At 40.4% G+C, this 20,047-nt stretch overlaps 1 protein-coding gene across 4 annotated transcripts in view; it reads left to right on the plus strand.

Moving 5' to 3' along the window:
• ctnnd2b (catenin (cadherin-associated protein), delta 2b) overlaps nt 1-20,047 on the plus strand; it is a 218,098-nt gene that overhangs the window by 195,075 nt on the left and 2,976 nt on the right. For 3 of the 4 annotated variants that reach the window (XM_034104424.2, XM_034104426.2, XM_034104427.2), the window contains 9 exons: nt 3,728-3,845; nt 5,407-5,589; nt 11,404-11,577; nt 12,650-12,800; nt 14,884-15,136; nt 16,723-16,816; nt 16,956-17,082; nt 18,630-18,758; nt 19,353-19,429. In XM_034104424.2, coding sequence (XP_033960315.1) covers nt 3,728-3,845; nt 5,407-5,589; nt 11,404-11,577; nt 12,650-12,800; nt 14,884-15,136; nt 16,723-16,816; nt 16,956-17,082; nt 18,630-18,758; nt 19,353-19,429 — 1,306 coding nt within the window. The remainder of the gene's footprint in view (nt 1-3,727; nt 3,846-5,406; nt 5,590-11,403; nt 11,578-12,649; nt 12,801-14,883; nt 15,137-16,722; nt 16,817-16,955; nt 17,083-18,629; nt 18,759-19,352; nt 19,430-20,047) is intronic. The other variant, XM_034104425.2, reaches the window with a different exon arrangement.

The following is a 20,047-nucleotide window of genomic DNA, read 5'->3' on the forward strand; positions in this document are numbered from 1 at the left end:
TGTGTATAATAGGAAGATGAATCCACGAGGATATCCATCCAGGACCGATGATCCAGGACCACAGCCACGACTCAAGATCCAGGGCTCGCGATCCAGGACACAGGACCACAGGATCATCCATGACTCCGGATCCCAGCGTATATAGACACCAAAAAGAAAGACATTTGGGGAAGCTGGGTTAATCGGAACATGAGAGTACACAGGTATAGACAGCGAGAAGGAAGAAGTAAGATGTCCCCCGACAAACTAAGCCTATATCAGCAAAACTAGGGGCTGAATCTAATCAGCCCTAACTATAAGCTTTATCAAAAAGGAAGGTCTTAAGCGCACTCTTAAAAACGGATAGGGTGTCTGCCGCCCGAACACAAACTGGAAGCTGATTCCACAAATGTGGAGCTTGATAAGAAAAGGCTCTGGCTCCCATTGTACTTTTAGAGATTCTAGGAACAACCAACAACCCTGCATTCTTGGAACGCAATGCCCTAGTAGGACAGTAGGGTATAATGAGTTCTTTAAGGTAAGATGGCGCCTGCCCATTAAGGGCTTTGTAGGCGAGAAGAAGAATTTTAAATTCTATCCTGTGTTCTATAGGGAGCCAGTGTAAGGCAGCCAGAACAGGAGTAATGTGGTCCCTTTTCCTAACTCTGGTTAGTACACGAGCTGCAGCATTTTGAATCAGCTGAAGCGACTTGATTGACTTCTTGGTACTCCCTGATAATAAAGAGTTACAATAATCCAGCCTAGAAGTAACAAATGCATGGACTAGTTTCTCTGCATCGTTTTGAGGCAAGATATGCCTGATTTTTGCAATGTTACGTAGATGGAAGTAGGCGGTCCTTGAAATTGATTTTATGTGGGCGTTAAAGGATAAATCCTGATCAAATATAACACCAAGATTCCTTATAGTCTCACTGGAGGCCAAATTAATGCCATCCATAGTTAGTATATCTTTAGATAATTTGTTTCGTAGATTCTTCGGGCCAAGTACAATAACTTCAGTTTTGGTCGTGTTTAACATCAAAAAGTTTAAGGTCATCCACGTTTTTAAGTCCTTAAGGCAGTCTTGAATTTTATTTAGATGATTAATTTCATCAGGCTTGATTGATAAATATAGTTGAGTATCATCCGCATAACAATGAAAGTTTACAGAATGATTCCTTATAATATTGCCTAACGGAAGCATATATAATGTGAACAAAATAGGTCCGAGCACTGAGCCCTGTGGCACTCCATGGCTAACTTTGGTTTGCGTGGAAGATTCATCGTTAACACGTACAAACTGAGAGCGTTCAGATAGATAGGACCTAAACCAGTTCCCTGTATGCCAACTAAGTGCTCTAGTCTTTGCAATAGGATATCATGGTCGATAGTATCAAATGCAGCACTGAGATCGAGCAAAACAAGAATAGAGACAAGTCCCTTGTCTGAGGCTATTAGAATATCATTTGTGACTTTAACCAGAGCTGTCTCTGTGCTATGATGTGTTCTAAAGCCAGACTGAAAATCTTCAAATAAATCATTGTTTTTTAAGTAATCACTAGGGCTGTCAAGTTAACGCATTAATAACGCGTTAACAACGCGTTAACGCAAAAACAAATTAACGCCACTAATTATTTTAACGCGATTAACGCATGTGTATTTTTTTTCCTCGGCCGCGCCGCAGTTTCAGAGCGCATCGAGTTTAAAATACCATCTACAAGCTGATGCTGACAGCCCCGCTCCTGCTGCCCGCTTGCAGCAGACCACACTTCCACGCTCACCGGCAGGCACCGACTGGCTATTGGGAGGACCGGGAGGGTGTGTGTTTGTGTGGCCCGAGCGAGCGAGAGAGAGACCTTACGTGTTGTTGTTAGCATCTGGTGCTAGCTAGCTGCGCTAACGGATATAAGGAGCTGTTTAAATGAAAACAGGGGAGCGACATTTCGCCGACAACTGCGCCAAGCACTTGACTTTATGCAGGAAGCCAGACAGTGGGACATTGTACGAAAAGTCAGCACACTCAGCTAGTGTTAATGCGCGCAACATGATCGCAGCGTCCAGGCAGCTCCCGTTCGAGCATATGCCTTGAGATGCACATAGCTCCAACGATCCACCATCACACACACACACGCACGCACACACACACACACACACACACACACACACACACACACACACACACACACACACACACACACACACACGCACACACACACACACACACACACACACACACACGCACGCACACTGTATTGTATGAGAGGTTCCAGGTTAAATTGAGGCGAATATTTGTGATGTTCAGAGGTTGTTGTGTTTAATATTCATGAGAATATTTGTCATTGTTCAAATGATAATAAACATTAGCATAAAGAATATTTGTCCACTCATATGTTGATAAGAGTATTAAAAAATGAAAAAATATTTCTCTAAGGTACATTTAGAACAGATAAAAAATGTGCGATTAATCGCGATTAACTATGGACAATCATGCGATTAATCGCGATTAAATATTTTAATCGACTGACAGCCCTAGTAATCACACAACTGTTTTGCGACCGCTTTCTCAAGAATTTTTGAGAGGAACGGAAGATTAGAAATAGGTCTATAGTTGGCTAAAACCTCTGGATCGAGGTTGTGCTTTTTAAGAAGCGGTTTTATCACTGCTACTTTGAATGGTTGTGGAACATAGCCTGATAATAAAGACATATTCATAATATTTAATAAAGAAGTGCTAATTAATGCAAAAACTTCCTTCAACAGCTTAGTTGGAATTGGGTCTAACATGCACGTTGATGGTTTAGAAGAGAGAATCATTGAATGTAATTGTTCAAGGTTAATGGCTGAAAAGCATTCTAGTTTACTATCTAGTGTAATATTAGAACTTACGATTCCGGGAGCTGTTGATAACACTATACTGGTAAGAGGTCATTAATTTTGTTTCTAAGAGTAACAATTTTATCGTTAAAAAAGCACATAAAATCATTACTACTGAGTGCTAAGGGAATAGAAGGCTCAATCGAGCTGTGGCTCTCTGTCAGCCTGGCTACAGTGCTGAAAAGAAATCTTGCATTATTCTTATTCTCATCTATTAATGAAGAGTAGTAGGCTGCTCTCGCTTTACGCAGTGCTTTCTTATATTCATTGAGAGTAATATGCCAAATTAAACGAGATTCTTCAAGTTTAGTGGAACGCCATATCCTTTCAAGTTGTCTAGACTTTTGCTTTATTTTTGCGGGTTTCGGCATTATGCCATGGAGCTAATCTATGTTGTTTTATTTTCTTATTTTTCAAAGGAGCAACAGAGTCTAATTTTATTCGCAGCGCATCTATAGCACTATCAACAACATGATCAATTTGTATTTGCGTACACAGTAACGCATATACATATACATCACCATGAGAGGTTACACTTGTGTGAAACTACTTGAATGTTCAAGTTGTGGGTGTTACTTTGCAGGATATTCTGAAGACTCGCTTCATATTAAGACTTCAGGTTGACTGTTCATTGATAAGGTGTGTGTGTGTGTGTGTGTGTGTGTGTGTGTGTGTGTGTGTGTGTGTGTGTGTGTGTGTGTGTGTGTGTGTGTGTGTGTGTGTGTGTGTGTGTGTGTGTGTGTGTGTGTGTGTGTGTGTGTGTGTGTGTGTGTGTGTGTGTGTGTGTGTGTGTGTGTGTGTGTGTGTGTGTGTGTGTGTGTGTGTGTGTGTGTGTGTGTGTGTGTGTGTGTGTGTGTGTGTGTGTGTGTTACAGGAATGTGAGTTCTGCAGGTGAGGAGGCCCGGAGAAGGATGAGGGAGTGCGAGGGTCTAACAGACGCTCTGCTTTACGTTATCCAGACAGCTTTAGGGAGCAGTGAGATTGACAGCAAGGTACCCCTCTCTCTCACACACATACAACCAACTCCAAAAATGGAGGCATGATAAAAAATGATGTTGCTGAAAATGTCTGTGCATGCGTGTGTACACACTGTCCAAGGACTCAAATACGAGTGTGCTTTGTAAACATGTGTTTCTTGCTGATTACTATGTACAGATTGTTAATTATTTACATGAACTAACACAAGTGATATGCAAATGTGTTTAATCTATCTTTGCAGACCATAGCCATACACTGTATATGCATAATCATACTAACATGTTTGTCTCCCTGGGTTATTTATGAATATATAAATATATGGGTTGTATGTTAGTGTCCCAAGCTAACAGGCCACAACAGATACACAGTAAAAAAATAACTTCTTTCTGCACTGGCAAATAGGAATATGTGGATTAATACATATCCCAAAGACTTACATCAACAACCTATTGGTAATCAATTAATGATATGTTGAAACAACAAGCCACAATTATCCAATTCTTCATCTTTTTTTTCTTTCTTTTTTCAACACAAATATATTATTTAAGCACATAAGCCTATAGACAAATATCCAGTATAGAGTACCCACGCTTGGAGGGTTTCAGATTTGTTTCAGTGCACCATATATTACCCAACCCAGATGGTCAGTGACACAGAAACATCACTGTGAGAGTGTGCGTGTGTTTGTGTGGTTTTTCATGTGAGGCTTTGAGCAACCATGTGTATCTGTATGCATGTATGTTCCTGCATATGTGCCACATACAGCTGTGTGTGTGTGTGTGTGTGTGTGTGTGTGTGTGTGTGTGTGTGTGTGTGTGTGTGTGTGTGTGTGTGTGTGTGTGTGTGTGTGTGTGTGTGTGTGTGTGTGTGTGTGTGTGTGTGTGTGTGTGTGTGTGTGTGTGCTCACGAGGAGATATGGAGTTTTTAATCCTTAGAAATCCTTCACAAGATCAAAGTCTGTAACTGTTGGCTGCATGCGCCACTCACAACAATGGGATTAGTGTGTGTGTGTGTGTCTGTCTGTCTACATTATGCACACAGCATGTGTCTGTGTTTGCATGTCTTTATGTTACACAGCTAGCACTGCACATTATGGTTATATGAGAGTGTGTGTGCCTGCGTAAATGTCACGATCTGTCTTTATGGTGTTTTGTCTTGTCTAGATCTGTTTTTGGTTTTCTGTCTGCGTTTTGTCTTGTTTAAATCTGTCTGTGGTTCCCTGTCGTTAGTTTCCCTGGTGTGTCTAATTTACCCGATTGTGTTCACCTGGTGTCCCTGTGTTTTCTCCTCCCTCCTCACCTGTGTCTTGTTTGTATGATTAGTCTTGTGTGTATTTAAGTTTTGGTTTTTTGTTGGTTCGTCTTGTGTCATGACTAGTTCGTCAGTGAGTGTTCTGTTTTGTCTTTGTTTATATCCTAGCCTTGAAATAAAGGAGTTTTTTCAGTTTATCTCTGCATTTGGGTCCTGCTTCCAACATACACTATAACAGTAAATATGACCCTACAGTTTTGTCCTGATTGCCATCTGTCCTCCTTCATGTCTCTTGTTCTCTCTCCACCCTCCTTCCACCAACAGACCGTGGAGAACTGTGTGTGCATCTTGAGGAACTTGTCGTACCGTCTGGCTGCAGAGACATCCCACAGCCAGCAGGGTGGGTCGGAGGAGCTCGACGGGCTGCTGTGTGACACTGGCGGGAAGGACGCAGAGAGCTCTGGATGCTGGGGCAAGAAAAAGAAGAAGAAGAAGGGACATGAACAGGTGGGGAAATGGAAATTCTAAGTATTTTCTGACTGAAAAACTGCTTATTAGCTTTACTTCATATCCTTTAGAATGGTGAGCCGCTTCAGGTTGGGTTTCTTGGGGGGCAGGGTGCAAATCCATGCAGTTATATGATAGATTATGGTGGTGAATAATATTAATATGGTGGATTCATCGTGTTTTAATGCCTATCAAAAGTCTAATAATTCCTATAATGAGTATCCAGGCATGCTAATGGACTGTGTCTGGACACTCACACACACACAAACACTCAATTTATATTGAACACTTCAGTCAATCTCGAGCAAAAAAACAACAATTCTGTCATATTAATCTAATTCTATTCACATAAGATTATCATTATTTGATGAAAAACACAGGTTAAAGATTAAATGAAGGTGAGTATGAGTAAGGGGACAATAATAAAGAGAGATTATTATTATTATTATTATTATTATTATTATTAGAAATGTTTTATAAGTACATATAAGTCTTATTTTTTGCCTTTTAGCATCACAGTTAGTGTTTAAGGAAGTCCCTTCATTCTCATTCTTTACACCAATGAATGACTCATAGCGAAAACTCCTAACTGGAGTGAAATTAGCTTTGGTGCCTAAATAAACGTGGTATAAAGTTATTGCCTTTCTTACGGGATGTAACAGTATGTCTTTTTAAAGTCTTTGTAGTTCTTGGCTCTCTAGTATCCTGCTGCTTGCTTTTACTTTCCCTCGTACATCACACTAATACATTCCCGCAGTGGTCGTCAACCAGTCGATCATGTGTGCTGCGGGTAGATCTCGGACCGTTAAAAAAAAAAAAAGTAACAAAAGAAAGAGAAATAAAATAAAAATAATAATGTTTGAAAAATACGTTTTTAGATGTAAACCGATCATCCACCACCCTGTTAGCAGGTGCCACTTGATTGATGTATATTTGAGACACCTCAATAATATAATACATTAATATCCGTGCTTTACGTGAACCCCATCATGACACAAGAGAGGACGCCAGGACTGCAATTACCCGTGTTCAGTGAATGCAACAGAGGCAAGTCAGCAGACCAATCAGAGAGTTGCATGGAAATACACTTGTACTTGTGTCATTCAAGCTCGGCTCTGTGTGTGTGTGGCAATAGCGCATTTAGTGTGATAGAGGGATAGTGAGTGAGAGAGAGGGACCGGTGCTAGCGGGGACCGTGATGTTAGCATCTGATTAGCTAGCTGCACTAAAGGACATAAGGAGCTGTTTCCACAACAAGCTGGAGGAGATTCCTCCCCTGTCAGACTGAGGGGCTCAGGTGAGCTAAAGGACTCTCTGAGTGTTTAGAACGGTTTTGTCACAAATTATTCAAAAGATTATTTCCGCGGCACACCTTCCTATGATCATTATAGTTATACAAACAATAAGAGAATAAATGAAAAACAGGTATGAAATACTTTATGGCAGTAAAACAAGAATACAGTTAAAAGGGGAGTGATTTGTAAAATATCCATAAAGAAAAAGAAAATCTGTTTACAGTTCTGTTTCATATGGTGCTGAGAGAGGTATCCATAGATCTCTTCATGTTGCTCTCAAAGTGTACCATATTGATGCTTTCAACTTCAATATTTAAAAAAAAAATCTTCCTAAGGGAGCATCCCCCTGGACCCCCCTAGAGGAGGTGAGGTCCACCCCCCACTCGTAAAACATAGCACTTTACCCCTGCCTATATGCCGTGAGCTGATTATGGAGCCTTCATTGTAACAGTAATTCAGATGCAATTAGCCTAAAAGGTCTCAAATTGGAAGCACTGTCTGGAATAGGTCAATTCTGCAATAGGTAGATCTCGCCTTTCACCTAGGCCGAGGTCAGTGATCTTGGGCTTAAAAAGGTTGGTGACCACTATAGAATTGTAATGCCCACATAAAAATCTACATTTACATACAGAGTACATAATGCATGAGGAATTTTCTCTTGTTTATTTAAAGCCGTGACTTAATTGCTTGGTTACTCGCTGTCAGATGTCAACACCGGGATAATTAAAGTTAAACAAAAAGGCAAAATAACAGCTGTACAGAGAGAGGTTGTCATTTTAAGACAATAATCCTAACATTATATGTTTCAGTATTCACTATCTCCTTTTGTAATGCAGCTCGTTGCTGTTTCTGGTTCAGTAACATTTGCTCAGTTCACCCTTAGTTCACTTCACACGATGGATATTTATGAATGCACCACAGATTTCTTTGATATTCATGATGTTTGAGTTTGTTTTTCCACGTGATCTTCGCCTACCACCTGAATTATTTAGGGTCACGTATCTAATATAACGTGATTCATAGCAACAGAAGAGTTTGATGATGTGATACTAATATGCATCTTATAGTCTTTGTACTTTTTGTGTTGTCCTATCTTGAGGTGGAATATAACCGCCATCTTGAGTATTTTTCCCAATTACTAGATTTAAGATTCAGATTTGTAATCCAACATATAAATCCACTTATAAATGACGTTTTAAGTATACTTATTTTTGTTTTTTTAGTTGTAAAATATAGCTCCACCTTTGCCAACTTAAACATTAAATGAATGAACACATTATTAGGAAATAAAAAGTATTATCCAGTAATACCTGACATTTTATTGTGAATTGGGCCATTCAGCATAATGAGTACTTTAAGTATGTTTCATAAACTTATAAATCGTACTTTTACTTAAGATACATTTTTCATGCTGGACTTTAATTTGTAAGAGTATTTTTACACTTTAGATTTACACCCCCTGCTTCTATGCAATATAACCCTAAAGGCCCTGACACACCAAGCAGTCACCAGAGGACTCTTCTTCTTCTCTGTCTTCCGGTTGTTGCCTCTTTTGAATGACGAATACACACTACCGCCGCCTGCTGGTAAGGAGAGTTATTGCCACTCACGCAGCTGAAGTCGGCTGTTGCCTGGCCGTGTTCTCCTGCGTTTTGGCCATGTGTCGCACGGGAACACACCGCACCGACTTCAGTGCGTGAGTGGCAATAACTCTCCTTACCAGCAGGCGGCGGTAGTGTGTATTCGTCATTCAAAAGAGGCAACAACCGGAAGACAGAGAAGAAGAAGAGTATATTTTCTCCGTAATATCATACAGAGCTGGCCTCTCCTGGATCAAGGTGATGAGCAGGTCTTCGTTTGCATCATTCCAGATCGCCATGATGAGATGAAAATGAATAGCAGTCTGTGTGCCTTCTTAAATCGTTTGTTTACGTCCCTCACTTCCGCTTCGCTTCTCATGCACTGATTTGCTAGCTGAACAGCCAGAGTGATTATTTGGTCCGACTGCCAGACCCGATGCATGGCCGATTCAACATGTTGAATCGGCCATGCATCGGGTCTGGCAGTCCAAATAAGGCGTGTCACGGTCGACGGTGCGGGACACACCAACCTGACTACAGCGCCGCGAATGCCCGACAGCCTCTGACGGCCTCTGACTCCCAAAATCGGGTTGGTGTGTCAGGGCCTTAACCCATCAACACATGCTATACGGTTCTCAAACATTGGGAAAATAGCTATTTTAGCTTTCCATGCATTGACTACTAATTTTTCAGACAAAAAACTATATTTTGTTACTATTTCGCTCTGGATTTCCTTGGTCTGTCCATCTGCTGCCAACAGGAAGAGTTTCTTTCTCCGGTTAGATACAAAATGATTGCTCTTTTTAGATGTGTAGTTGTCAGAAACCAAACCTCTTGTCATGCTAATTAGCAATCAGCATCACATTCTGGTTGAGTGGAAGATGTCTTTAAGACTTCTACTTGAAGCTGCTGGGATTGAAAACCCAACACTTCTGGTGGTACAGGGTGGGTAAATTGCTCATTAGCCCTGCATGTTTTTCCCCTCTCTTTCATTTTTTAGAAAATACAGAAAAAGGGCATTTTTGATTTACTTAATATGTTAGACCTTTAACTACCATTTGCCAAGTAAACTTTTAACACATTTGTTCACATCAAGGCAGAACCAGGAAGATCTTACAACTAACCAGGGATCAGATTGTAAAGGGACACATCAAAACCTCCCCCCCATCCATTCCCTCTATCTGTCTGTCTCCACTCCAGTGCAGCTGTGGGTGATTACCATGAAGCAGCGATCGGGGAGCTTGTTGGAGAGGGCGAAACTCTATCAACTGTAGAGTAATTACAGAGGAGATGAGGGGTGAGGAGAGGAGGAAAGGATACGTCGGTAGGGAGGAGAGATATAGAGAGGAGAGAGTGAAGGAAGCTAGGGTTAACAGGGGGGCTAGAAGATACAAAAGGATGAGAGAGGAGAGAGGGGGGAAGAGGAAGTAGTGGAATAATAAGGTCAAAGACAAAAGGGAAGTGAAGGCAGACAGCAGTGCAGTCTGTTGGCAGCGAGCCTTATCAGATGTCGTGTGAGATTACGTCATTGCAGATGGAAGGAGGAACATTTTGTTTTCTACAAAACAAATGTGAGGATTGATGATATAAAATGACAGTAGGAAGCCTAGAACATCCTAATATTTACTATGGTACATCTACAAATCAGATTCAGACAAAGAAGGAACAACAACAGACATTATAAGCCTTGGTGGAACTATACTCAAGTAGAAGTTTAGATTACTTGTGCTTTACTTAAGTATTTGCATTCTCTGCTATACTTCTATTAAAAAAATCTGTGAAAGATATTGTTCCTTTTTTTCTCCAATATATTTTGTTATCCCAGCTTTTTTTGCCCTCCTTGTCGAGTTAAAACTGTGCATCTCCAGATGTGTGGGTTTTGAAGGTTTCTGTTAAACTGACTCATTAAGGGTTCCTCTTTGTTTTGAGAGAAACATGTATACTGTTTACATGCTTTAATGTTCAAAAAGCTCTTTATTTTTCTCATACCACCTCTTTTCACCCTCTGTCTGAAACCAGAGACCAGTCGGCTCTGATTGGTTAGCTGGCCGGCTCTGTTGTGACTGGTCAACAGCTTAGACACCTTGCTTAGCCCGTTATCACGTACAATGTGTTGGAGTGCTAGCCAACAGTATCGCGAGTGTTACATAGTGATGTCACCTGAGTCCAATCGTGGCATTTCGGGCGGGATTTTAGCCTTTGCAGACCATTTACATGCACAGAAACCGGCATTACACACTATAAGGTAAAACCCCAAAAAGCAACAGTAACATAATTTCCAAAACATCTTATATATTTGTACAACACTGACACAGACCATTTATCTGCACCATGAGGACTTTAAGTGCATTATGCTGATAATGCTCACACACTTTTACCTGTTTTAGTAAGGTTTTGAACGAACAGCTAGTGCTGACCTTTTTCATTTCAGAAAATAAGTGGGGCAGCGAATACTAGTTATTTTTGGTAACAATTTATTTGAATGGTCCGCTTTCAACATTTTGTCACTTATTTATATCTTATTAGTTCACATTCAATTCAGCTAAATTATTCTTATAACAGGTAAGTATGTTCATAAATGTTCACGTAAACTATTGTATACCTATTCAAAATAAAGTGTTGGTTTTTGCTGCAAATTATTTTGTCCTTGCACCTCTCTAACACATGTCAGGCACAGTTTTGTTTGTATGTACAGCATTTGAGTGCATGCATTTAAAAAAAGCACAGGACATTTCAGATTTCAATGAGGGAGAAGACAGAAAAACTAAATGCCATTAGATGAAAGCAACACGATTCATATCATTGTTTATAATGAGCAAATCTTCCCTCTCTCGTTCTCATCCCTTGTTCTTGCCATGGGGTCCATGCTGGCATTGTCAAACCCTCACAGAGAATTTAAAATAATTTTTCTATTCTGAATACTGTTTCATCTTCCGTAGTGGGATGGCGTCGGCCCATTTCCAGACTTGGCGGATCCCCCGAAAGGCATCCAGATGTTATGGCACCCCACCATCGTGAAGCCCTACCTCACGCTGCTGTCTGAGTGCTCAAACCCAGACACCCTGGAGGGAGCAGCTGGGGCTCTGCAGAACCTGGCTGCTGGCAGCTGGAAGGTAGGGTCTGTGCCTACACCACTGTGATACTAAAGGGCATCTGCAGAAGTCTAGGGAAATGCCATTGGGTGCCAAAGTGTTCTGAACAATTTGAAATCTCTTCAACAGCCCCCATATTCTGGCCATTTTGTGCTTTGAGATAGCACACCTTATATACTGGCCCTTTATGAGTAAACATTTGGTACATCACCCTCTGTAATCAACAAATGTATGACCTTAAAAAGTAATATCCAGATAATAACATACATTACAGGGGAGTGTTTGATTACTACTAGATTTCAAAGGTTGTTTTCTTACCTCATTGATTGTTAAATTACAATCAGTATCTTAACAGACAACCCTTTGGCTCATCAAGCTTTGGGCAGATTCTAACAGTAATCCTGCACTTGAAGAATGCATTTTCTTGTGAAATAGAAAATGCTAGTGGATACAGTACCACCAGTTTTACATAAAGGGTATCACCTTGGGTGTTCCAGATTAAAAAGTAAATCCTGTCCAAAACTACTGAACTGAATTTTCTACAGAAGGCAACGAGTAATCTGAATGTTCCAAGCAAGTGAACATTACGTTGAGGAATTGTCACCCAATCATATGGTTTTATCCCTTTTTTAAGGGATAGGTCTAATATTTCGTAGGAGTAGATTGCAGTCTGTCACATATGTTAGCCACCTAAACAATATCAGTTTAAGGGCCTGTATATTTAGCTTATTTTTACCACAGCACCTTGCTGTCAGACATCACTTTCCAACAGGTAACTTAAGCCGTTATCTGTGCTCTCCTAAAACCAGTCTCCATTGACAGTTTAACCTTTTGGTAAACACAAGTTGCTGCCCAAATGTGTTAGTTTGTTTTGGTTATTGCAAGATTACTGTCTATTTCTTCAAACTGAGGACATACCCAACCCACATCTACTGTAGGGTATGGAAAGGTACCAAACAAAAAACATTTAAAAACATCAACATCGTTCATTCAAGAGAACAAATCCAAGTACACTAGAAATAAGGAAAAAGGGAAGACAAAGCAAAAATATCAAACCTCTCTTCGGCCACCTCCAACCCTCTCTCCTACCCAGTGGTCGGTGTATATCCGGGCTGCTGTGCGTAAGGAGAAGGGCCTCCCTATCCTGGTGGAGTTACTGAGGATAGACAACGACCGGGTGGTGTGTGCCGTGGCCACCGCGCTGAGAAACATGGCACTGGACGTCAGGAACAAGGAGCTCATCGGTGAGTGGCCCATTCACAGCATAGACAGAGTGAAGGGAAAACACAGAGTCTGGAATAATGTGACATGGAAAATAGTCTGTTATTGGGTGAAGGCAACATTTCCAAAGCAAGCCATCTTTATTCAGGAGTTGAGTGAATTGAAGATAATGGCACTGAAAACAAGTGCAGTTATCTTGACCCACTTGCAGAACTATTCACTCGCTTAAATAATGCATATGATAATCGTTTATGTAAGTAGACGTGTTTAGTGTCTGTTTTATTTTAAGCTGCTGTTAAATGTCAATTGTGTAGAGGGTTATTGCTTTTAGGAATGCTCTTATATTTCAAATTGAAGACACAAATTGTATAGTATTTCTCTAAATGTATCCCCATATTACCTCTATTCAAGACTGTGGTAGTTTTCTTTTGACTGATTGTTTGAAGCTTAATTTTCCTTTTGAAACCAAGTGATGTCTGTAATGAACACTGTCTTCCTGCTGGTCCCCATAGCAACAACTGCATGCCTCCCTCCTCTTGCTCTGTCTGATGCTTGAGGCTCTGAGCTGAGGTTGTCTGTGTGTGTGGTCTAGTTTGTGACTGCAGCCATTCATGTGTACTGTGTATGAAGGTTGTAATGGCAATTTTATATCGCAGTGACACAAGGCAAGCAAGTATATTTTGATGGGAAACATTTTCCTGCTCTCACTCATTGTGTTGACATGATGAAATTACCCAGCGACGCGACATATTGTGTAGTTGTATCCTCAGAGCTTTCAGTAGTTTATCAAAAGGGCCACCACAAATAAGTCCGCTGTGAGCCAACAGTTGATTTATTGCTGCAATGTCACAAATAAGATATAGCACCATAACCCAGTTTATATGAATTTCTTATTATTGGAAGTGAATTGGGGTTTTTTTTTATCGCTAAAATGGTGTGCTTATGATGAATGATCTTGTTTTAGCTTCATAGAATACTGCAGAGGTTCTTAATTGTTTTTCAGCAAAGGACCCCGAACAAGATAGAGAACATACCGGGACCACCTTATGTTTGTCACTTGGAAAATGTTTACATTGCCTTGCATTCTTAATTAATATTCTTTAGTCCCAGCGCTAATTTGTAGTGTATTTCAGAATTTAACCAAACTCATGGTCTAATATTAGAATGTGCCGCTATTTAAGCTTAAAAAAAGTTGAAATAGTATCTGAGAAATTAGAAAAAAATGTAAAAAATAATCTGATTTTATATCATGAATTTGAAATAATGAACCCCCTTGCAGAATGCTACAGACCACACTTTACAATGCACTGGTGTACTGTGTTCAGAGACATGTCCTGTCTTTGGTTCAGAAATGTCCCCGTTACATTGCAAACTATATACTCTTGTCGTGCAACCTGTATTACACAATGTTCTACTGAGTGCAACCAAGACCATATTTCTCATCAGCAGGGCGCATATGCAACATATAAGTTCCAAATGTATATTCTGCACATGATCATAATTGATATGAGTTTGTGTTTTATAGGCCTACACATTAAAATAATGCAGTATATATTCTACTGACGCCAGCAGGATTTTAATACATATACTGTGGATGTGAACTGTCAGTTGGTCATGACGTGCCACCGCCCCCACCACCCAGGGGGATCACCCAATCAGAGTAAGGGGCAAAGGTCAGAGTGGACAAGATTGGCTGACAGCAGTGCTGAGCTGTCATGGGAAATGTAGTCAGTCGGTTTTAGATCACGTGGTCAAGTCGTCGTAATGGTCTGACAGCCCCAAAGCCAGGCATTATTTTCTTAGTCTTAGCTGGATAAGCTACCATAGTTTTAAGTAAAAAATGAAAGCAGAGAGCCGTCTAACCTTTTTTAGGGGGGACAGAGAAATGTCCTTTCCCTTTTTCTATTCTTTTTATCTGTTATTTTATGTACTAAAATGTATTGCCAAAAACACTACAATATTGGACAAAGATAGCATAAGAAATGCTCAAAAGTGTATTTTCATCCCCATTTCCACCCTGTCGACTCCTCTCCAACTCCAAATCCTTCAACCAAAAATGTTTCTACATCAACCCCACTCACCCTGTCTTGCCCACCGTGCCCACAGGTAAATATGCCATGAGGGACCTGGTGCACCGTTTGCCCGGAGGCAGCAACAACAACAACACTAGCGGCAGTGGAGGCGGAGGAAGCAGCAACAGCAGTGTCCTGGCGGGAAAGACCATGTCCGATGACACCATAACCGCTATATGCTGCGCACTGCACGAGGTTATCACCAAGAACATGGAGAACACCAAGGCCCTGAGGGACGCCGGCGGCATAGAGAAGCTCATTGGCGTCGCCAGGAGCAAAGGAGACAAGTAAGCCGAATGGAAAGATGATGCCAGGTGGAAGGGGGTAAAGAAAGAGAAAAGGATTAGCCTGAAGAAGAACAAGAAATACCATCATGGGGCAGTTTTCTTATAGATTGATAGAAGATGCAACAGCATTACAATCTGATATTAGAAAGAAAACAAAGGGAATTATTTTCATCTGTCAATCTAGCAAATGAGAATAACTACCTCACCAAAAGCAGGGTTGCCAACTCTCACGCATCTGGCGTGTGTGACACACGCTTTCACTCTCGCTCTCACGCTGCCCAAACTATTCTCACGCCAAAAACAAGATGAACCTGCGATCGTTTTTGGTTGGTTATTTACAATGTTGAGTTGACAGCTGCTCAAGCTGTTGATCCGCTCCCTCCCCGCCCCCACCAACAACGTTAACAACGTTAACAGACAGCAGAGCAGTGGGAGCCGGTTGGTCAATCCCCGACCCGTACTGCGCATGCGCAGATCCAGTAGAAATGGTTTCCGCGGGGTCTTAAAAAGTATTAAAAGTTGATAAATCAATTTAGCGAAAATTAAGGCTAAAAAAAGGCTTGTTTTAGAGCTATGAGTCAGCAAAACGCAGAAAATAAGGTCTAAAAGAAAAATGGCTAGTATCTGTCTGTTTACCGTCATACCCATACACAACCCAAATACAGGCTAATTTAAAGGTAACTTAATTCCACTAGTCAACTACCAAGAAGTCAGCTACTAAGATCTAGCCTTCTAAGCTAGTTAGCTTTAGCAGCAGTTTTGCTGGGTTCTTCTCTCTGGCATTGTAGGATTTAGTTACCACCTCATTTTGGATATTTACTGTGATACTTTTCATTTACAGATAACGGCTATCAAAAAATATGTTTGGTATAGCTTTAACTAAAGCTATATCTTGCTTTCCCACCAGCTATCTTTCATTTGATAGCTTCTTTTCTATTTGCTAGCTGTCAAATTAGCTGCATTTTGTAGTTACTGCACATTTTAAAATGTGCTTTGACAGAAATTGACAAACATTTCTATCTACTAAAACATGTAGGCTACATGTTTTAAATTGGTCGAGGACCGAACTTTGGCTAAATATGACGTGTGTTGCCGTTGTGCAGTATAGCAGACGGCAAATTTGTTTGCGCTCTGTGAATAATCATAGGATGAAACCAATTTATGTTAATATTCGAAGAACCAAACCCGAAAATAAAAGAATAACATTCCCCAAAATGACTGGAAGAAATACATTCAATTTGTTAGGCTCTGATAAGGCCATATGAGCCAATTAAACCCACGGCCATTAGTCAACTGAGTGAAACCCTGGAGGACACAAAATGAAATATTGGCCAATCATTCAATCAAGCAATGCAATTTGGCCTCAGTACAATTTAAGTGCCATATTTGAGGACATAAAAAAATGCATTTTCATTGTGCACCTTTATCCATTCTTTGTTATAGCAGTGAGATATGCTTTACTGGTTTATTGTCCTTGCTTTATGTTTTTATTATTCTGCATTCTAATGTTTTTATAGCTCCTGATTGCACAAAAACAAAATGAAAGACAGTCAAGCTTTATACTGTATGTGTTTTTTCCTCTGCTGAATTCCCAAATATAGTCCTAAAGTGGTAAAAGCAGCTTCCCAAGTCCTGAACAGCATGTGGCAATACAGAGACCTCCGCAGCCTCTACAAAAAGGTAACGTTTAAATGTGTGCTCTGGCTTTATTTACGCCGAAAATGAGTTATGATAGAATTTTAAGTTGTGGAGATGCATTATTTTTTTACGCGGACTCATATTTTTCATCTCCTCTTGCAACCTCTCCTTCCATCTTCAGGATGGCTATGCCCAGTACCATTTTGTCGGCTCTTCCTCCACGATAGAGAGAGACAGACAGCGACCTTATTCTTCCTCTCGCACTCCGTCCATCTCTCCTGTACGGACTTCACCAAACAATCGATCAGGTGAGTCCACCCACCCCTCACTCTCTTGTCTTCCCTTTTGTCCTCTATCAATCTTTCCAACAGTCAAGTCAAATAAACTGCTTCAAACTGGCTTAAATCTGCTTTCACCTTCACACTACAACAGGCACTGACCAATTATTCTGCTGTCAAATAAAATCCTTGCACGGTATCTCCTAAAGAAACGTTCTGCCCTTGAGTTGTCAAAACTTAGGTTTGACTAATATGAGCTTTCCAGGCTTCTGCATTTTTGGACTCATGACAACATCTTCTAATGTTAACTAAATCTTATAAAATTGCAACATACAATGTAATCAGTGTTTACCCCTTGAGATGTATTCTATGCTTGGTCCTAAAGCATCTAAAACCGACTTTTGGGACAATAACAATGTCCAGCAAACCAAAATAAACAATACATTTTTCATGATTGCAAATGTGTGAAATATAATTAAAATATTATACCCCATTTCTCAATGCACCACACTTTGAAAAATCATCAGAACTGGAATTACACTGTCTACTGTTAGTGGCAATTGGATTATACTTAGATTTGGAAGCTTACATTGAAAAAAATGTTCATTTTGACAAACTTGTGATACATGCACAGCATTAAGAAATTGACAATGTTTCTCTTGTCTCTTGTTTCTAAAACAAATGTGGGCCCTTTGCACCTGTCGGCCTGCGTACATTAGACTAACATACACAAATACATTTTTTAAATGGTTACATTCATACAACAGTTGCTTACTGCAACAGCATCAAAGGTGATTAGCCATCTAGGTGCCGATATTACAATAGACATGTGATATTAGCAGAGTATTAATGAGTATATGGATCAATGGTAAATGTGTTTTACAGAAAAGAGACAAAGACACTGATGCATCCACACAAAGCAGGCCGGCCGGCTGCACCATGGCCAGCAGCTTCTTTGTGAAAGGCTGTTGATAATGATTTGAGTATAACAGCGAACGCTACTGTAACATATGGCACTGAATCATAGTGCTCATTATCTTTCACACTGCACCCCCTGTCCGACATTTATTATCCTCTTTTTTTCTTCTGGATTTTTAGTTAAATCATGCCAAGACAGATGAATGGGTCAGTGGGATACTTAGATGGTAATATGTACTTGTTGTAAATACTGGTGGAGAAAGAGTGGCCTGCAGCCACACAGACAAAAAAAGAGAAGCAAGAGTAAACCAGATTCAAGGAGGGGGATGACTCAATATTTACCTCTTATAAAATCCCACCCCGGTCAAGAATCCAGACTTGTGAAGACTGCTTTGGTAACCACAGAGTCACAACACAAACCACAACCCGTGCCCCCGTTTATGATTCATATCAGGGTGATGTTTACAGGAAATAATACACAAAGAGTGCTGTGCCTTTGTGGAGGTAAATACAAGAACCTGAGATGCTTTGTAAAGTACAAATCACTCTGGCCTTTCTGCTGTGAAGGGACTCTGGCGTCAAGTGCGTTGATAATGTGTTCATGATGGATTGAAGGTTAAAGATATCCCCCGTGTGTTTGTGTGTGGTGTTTTGTGTAGCGAGCGCCCCTACTTCCCCAAGAGAGATGATGGCATTGAAGGAGAGGAAGGCAGACTACGAGTCGACTGGCAATGCTAGTTACCATGGCAACAAGGGCGAGCACACATCCCGGAAGGACGCCATGATGGGTAAGAACTCCATAATGCGTGTCTGACACAAAAAAACTGTCACATGTTAGTGTGACATTTTATAATATTTAAGGAACACTTTAACATATTGGTTGTTATTTCTTGCAAAGTGTTGAATGGAAAAATCAATACCACACTCTACTCATACACTGTGTGTACAAATAACAATAACACATTCTACAATGTATCAGTGTAAATCGGAAAGAAATTGAACAAATTAGAAATACGCTGTTGAGACAGCCAGATGGAGCTTACTAAAGGTCAGATTTCACTATCTGAAAAACAACAGCTGAATATGAATTGTGTTTCTCGGTATTCAGAAGACTATAGGGAGTGTTTGTAAGTCTACAAGTGGGATATTTATGATTAATACAATGATTTAATGCTGTTTTTGTCATGGTTTTCAGAGAAGGTTCGGTATTTCATTGTGCAATATTGGCATGTTTCTCAGCAGTTATGTGGGGGAAATGTAGCTCTTAGTTATTCCTAATCATCATCATTCATTGTCATTTTGCTTCTTATTCTTAATTTAAAAAACGCTCCTGAATCAGTTTCAGAGCAAGCATCCCTCTGAAGTCTTCTCTGTCCCTGCAGGTCAAATCCCCGGTGGGTCGTCCACGCTGCACAGAGGAGCATATGTGTCGCCTACCGATGACCTGAAGTATAATCAGGTACTACAACTTTAAATACTAAGAACTATGAATATAAACTATAAATGTCTAAAGAGTCCCATATGTGTTTTATGAATACTATAGAAAATTGCTCCCAAGGTGTTGCATTTGATTCTGAATTGTTGCCAATTGTTGTAAAAGCCTTTTATATTGCCCATCCCCCTCTGGCAGACATATCTGATGCAGGTTTTATCTCTAAATGTATGACTGGGCATTCTCAAAGCAATGCTTATCCAATTTGAGATAATAGTTTGGTCCGGGATGTGTGCAATATCAGGTTTGGGTGAAGTGTGGGTCTCAAATCTTTAGCAAGACCAGTAGCTTAAGTAGGGGCAAGTTCAAAAGACGTGGGTACAAGCACCTTTGTCTGGTTTAGCCTTTTGTCTGTCATTAGCTGCCATTACTCATTGGAATTGATTGTGTCATGCTACCTAGCAATAGGTAATGGATACATATCAACCTGTTTTCGGATTTATAAATGTTAATTATTTGTGTGCATTATTTTCAACCACTCTCTTTCAGAAAGCATGGTCAGTTTAGAAGTCTTGTCCATATCCTCATGTCATGATGGTTTGGACCAAGCCTCGTTGGTCGATTGGATCAATTCATCAGCTTTTG

Source organism: Pseudochaenichthys georgianus, chromosome 17, assembly GCF_902827115.2.
Source record: "Pseudochaenichthys georgianus chromosome 17, fPseGeo1.2, whole genome shotgun sequence".
NCBI classification, from domain to species: Eukaryota; Metazoa; Chordata; class Actinopteri; order Perciformes; family Channichthyidae; genus Pseudochaenichthys; species Pseudochaenichthys georgianus.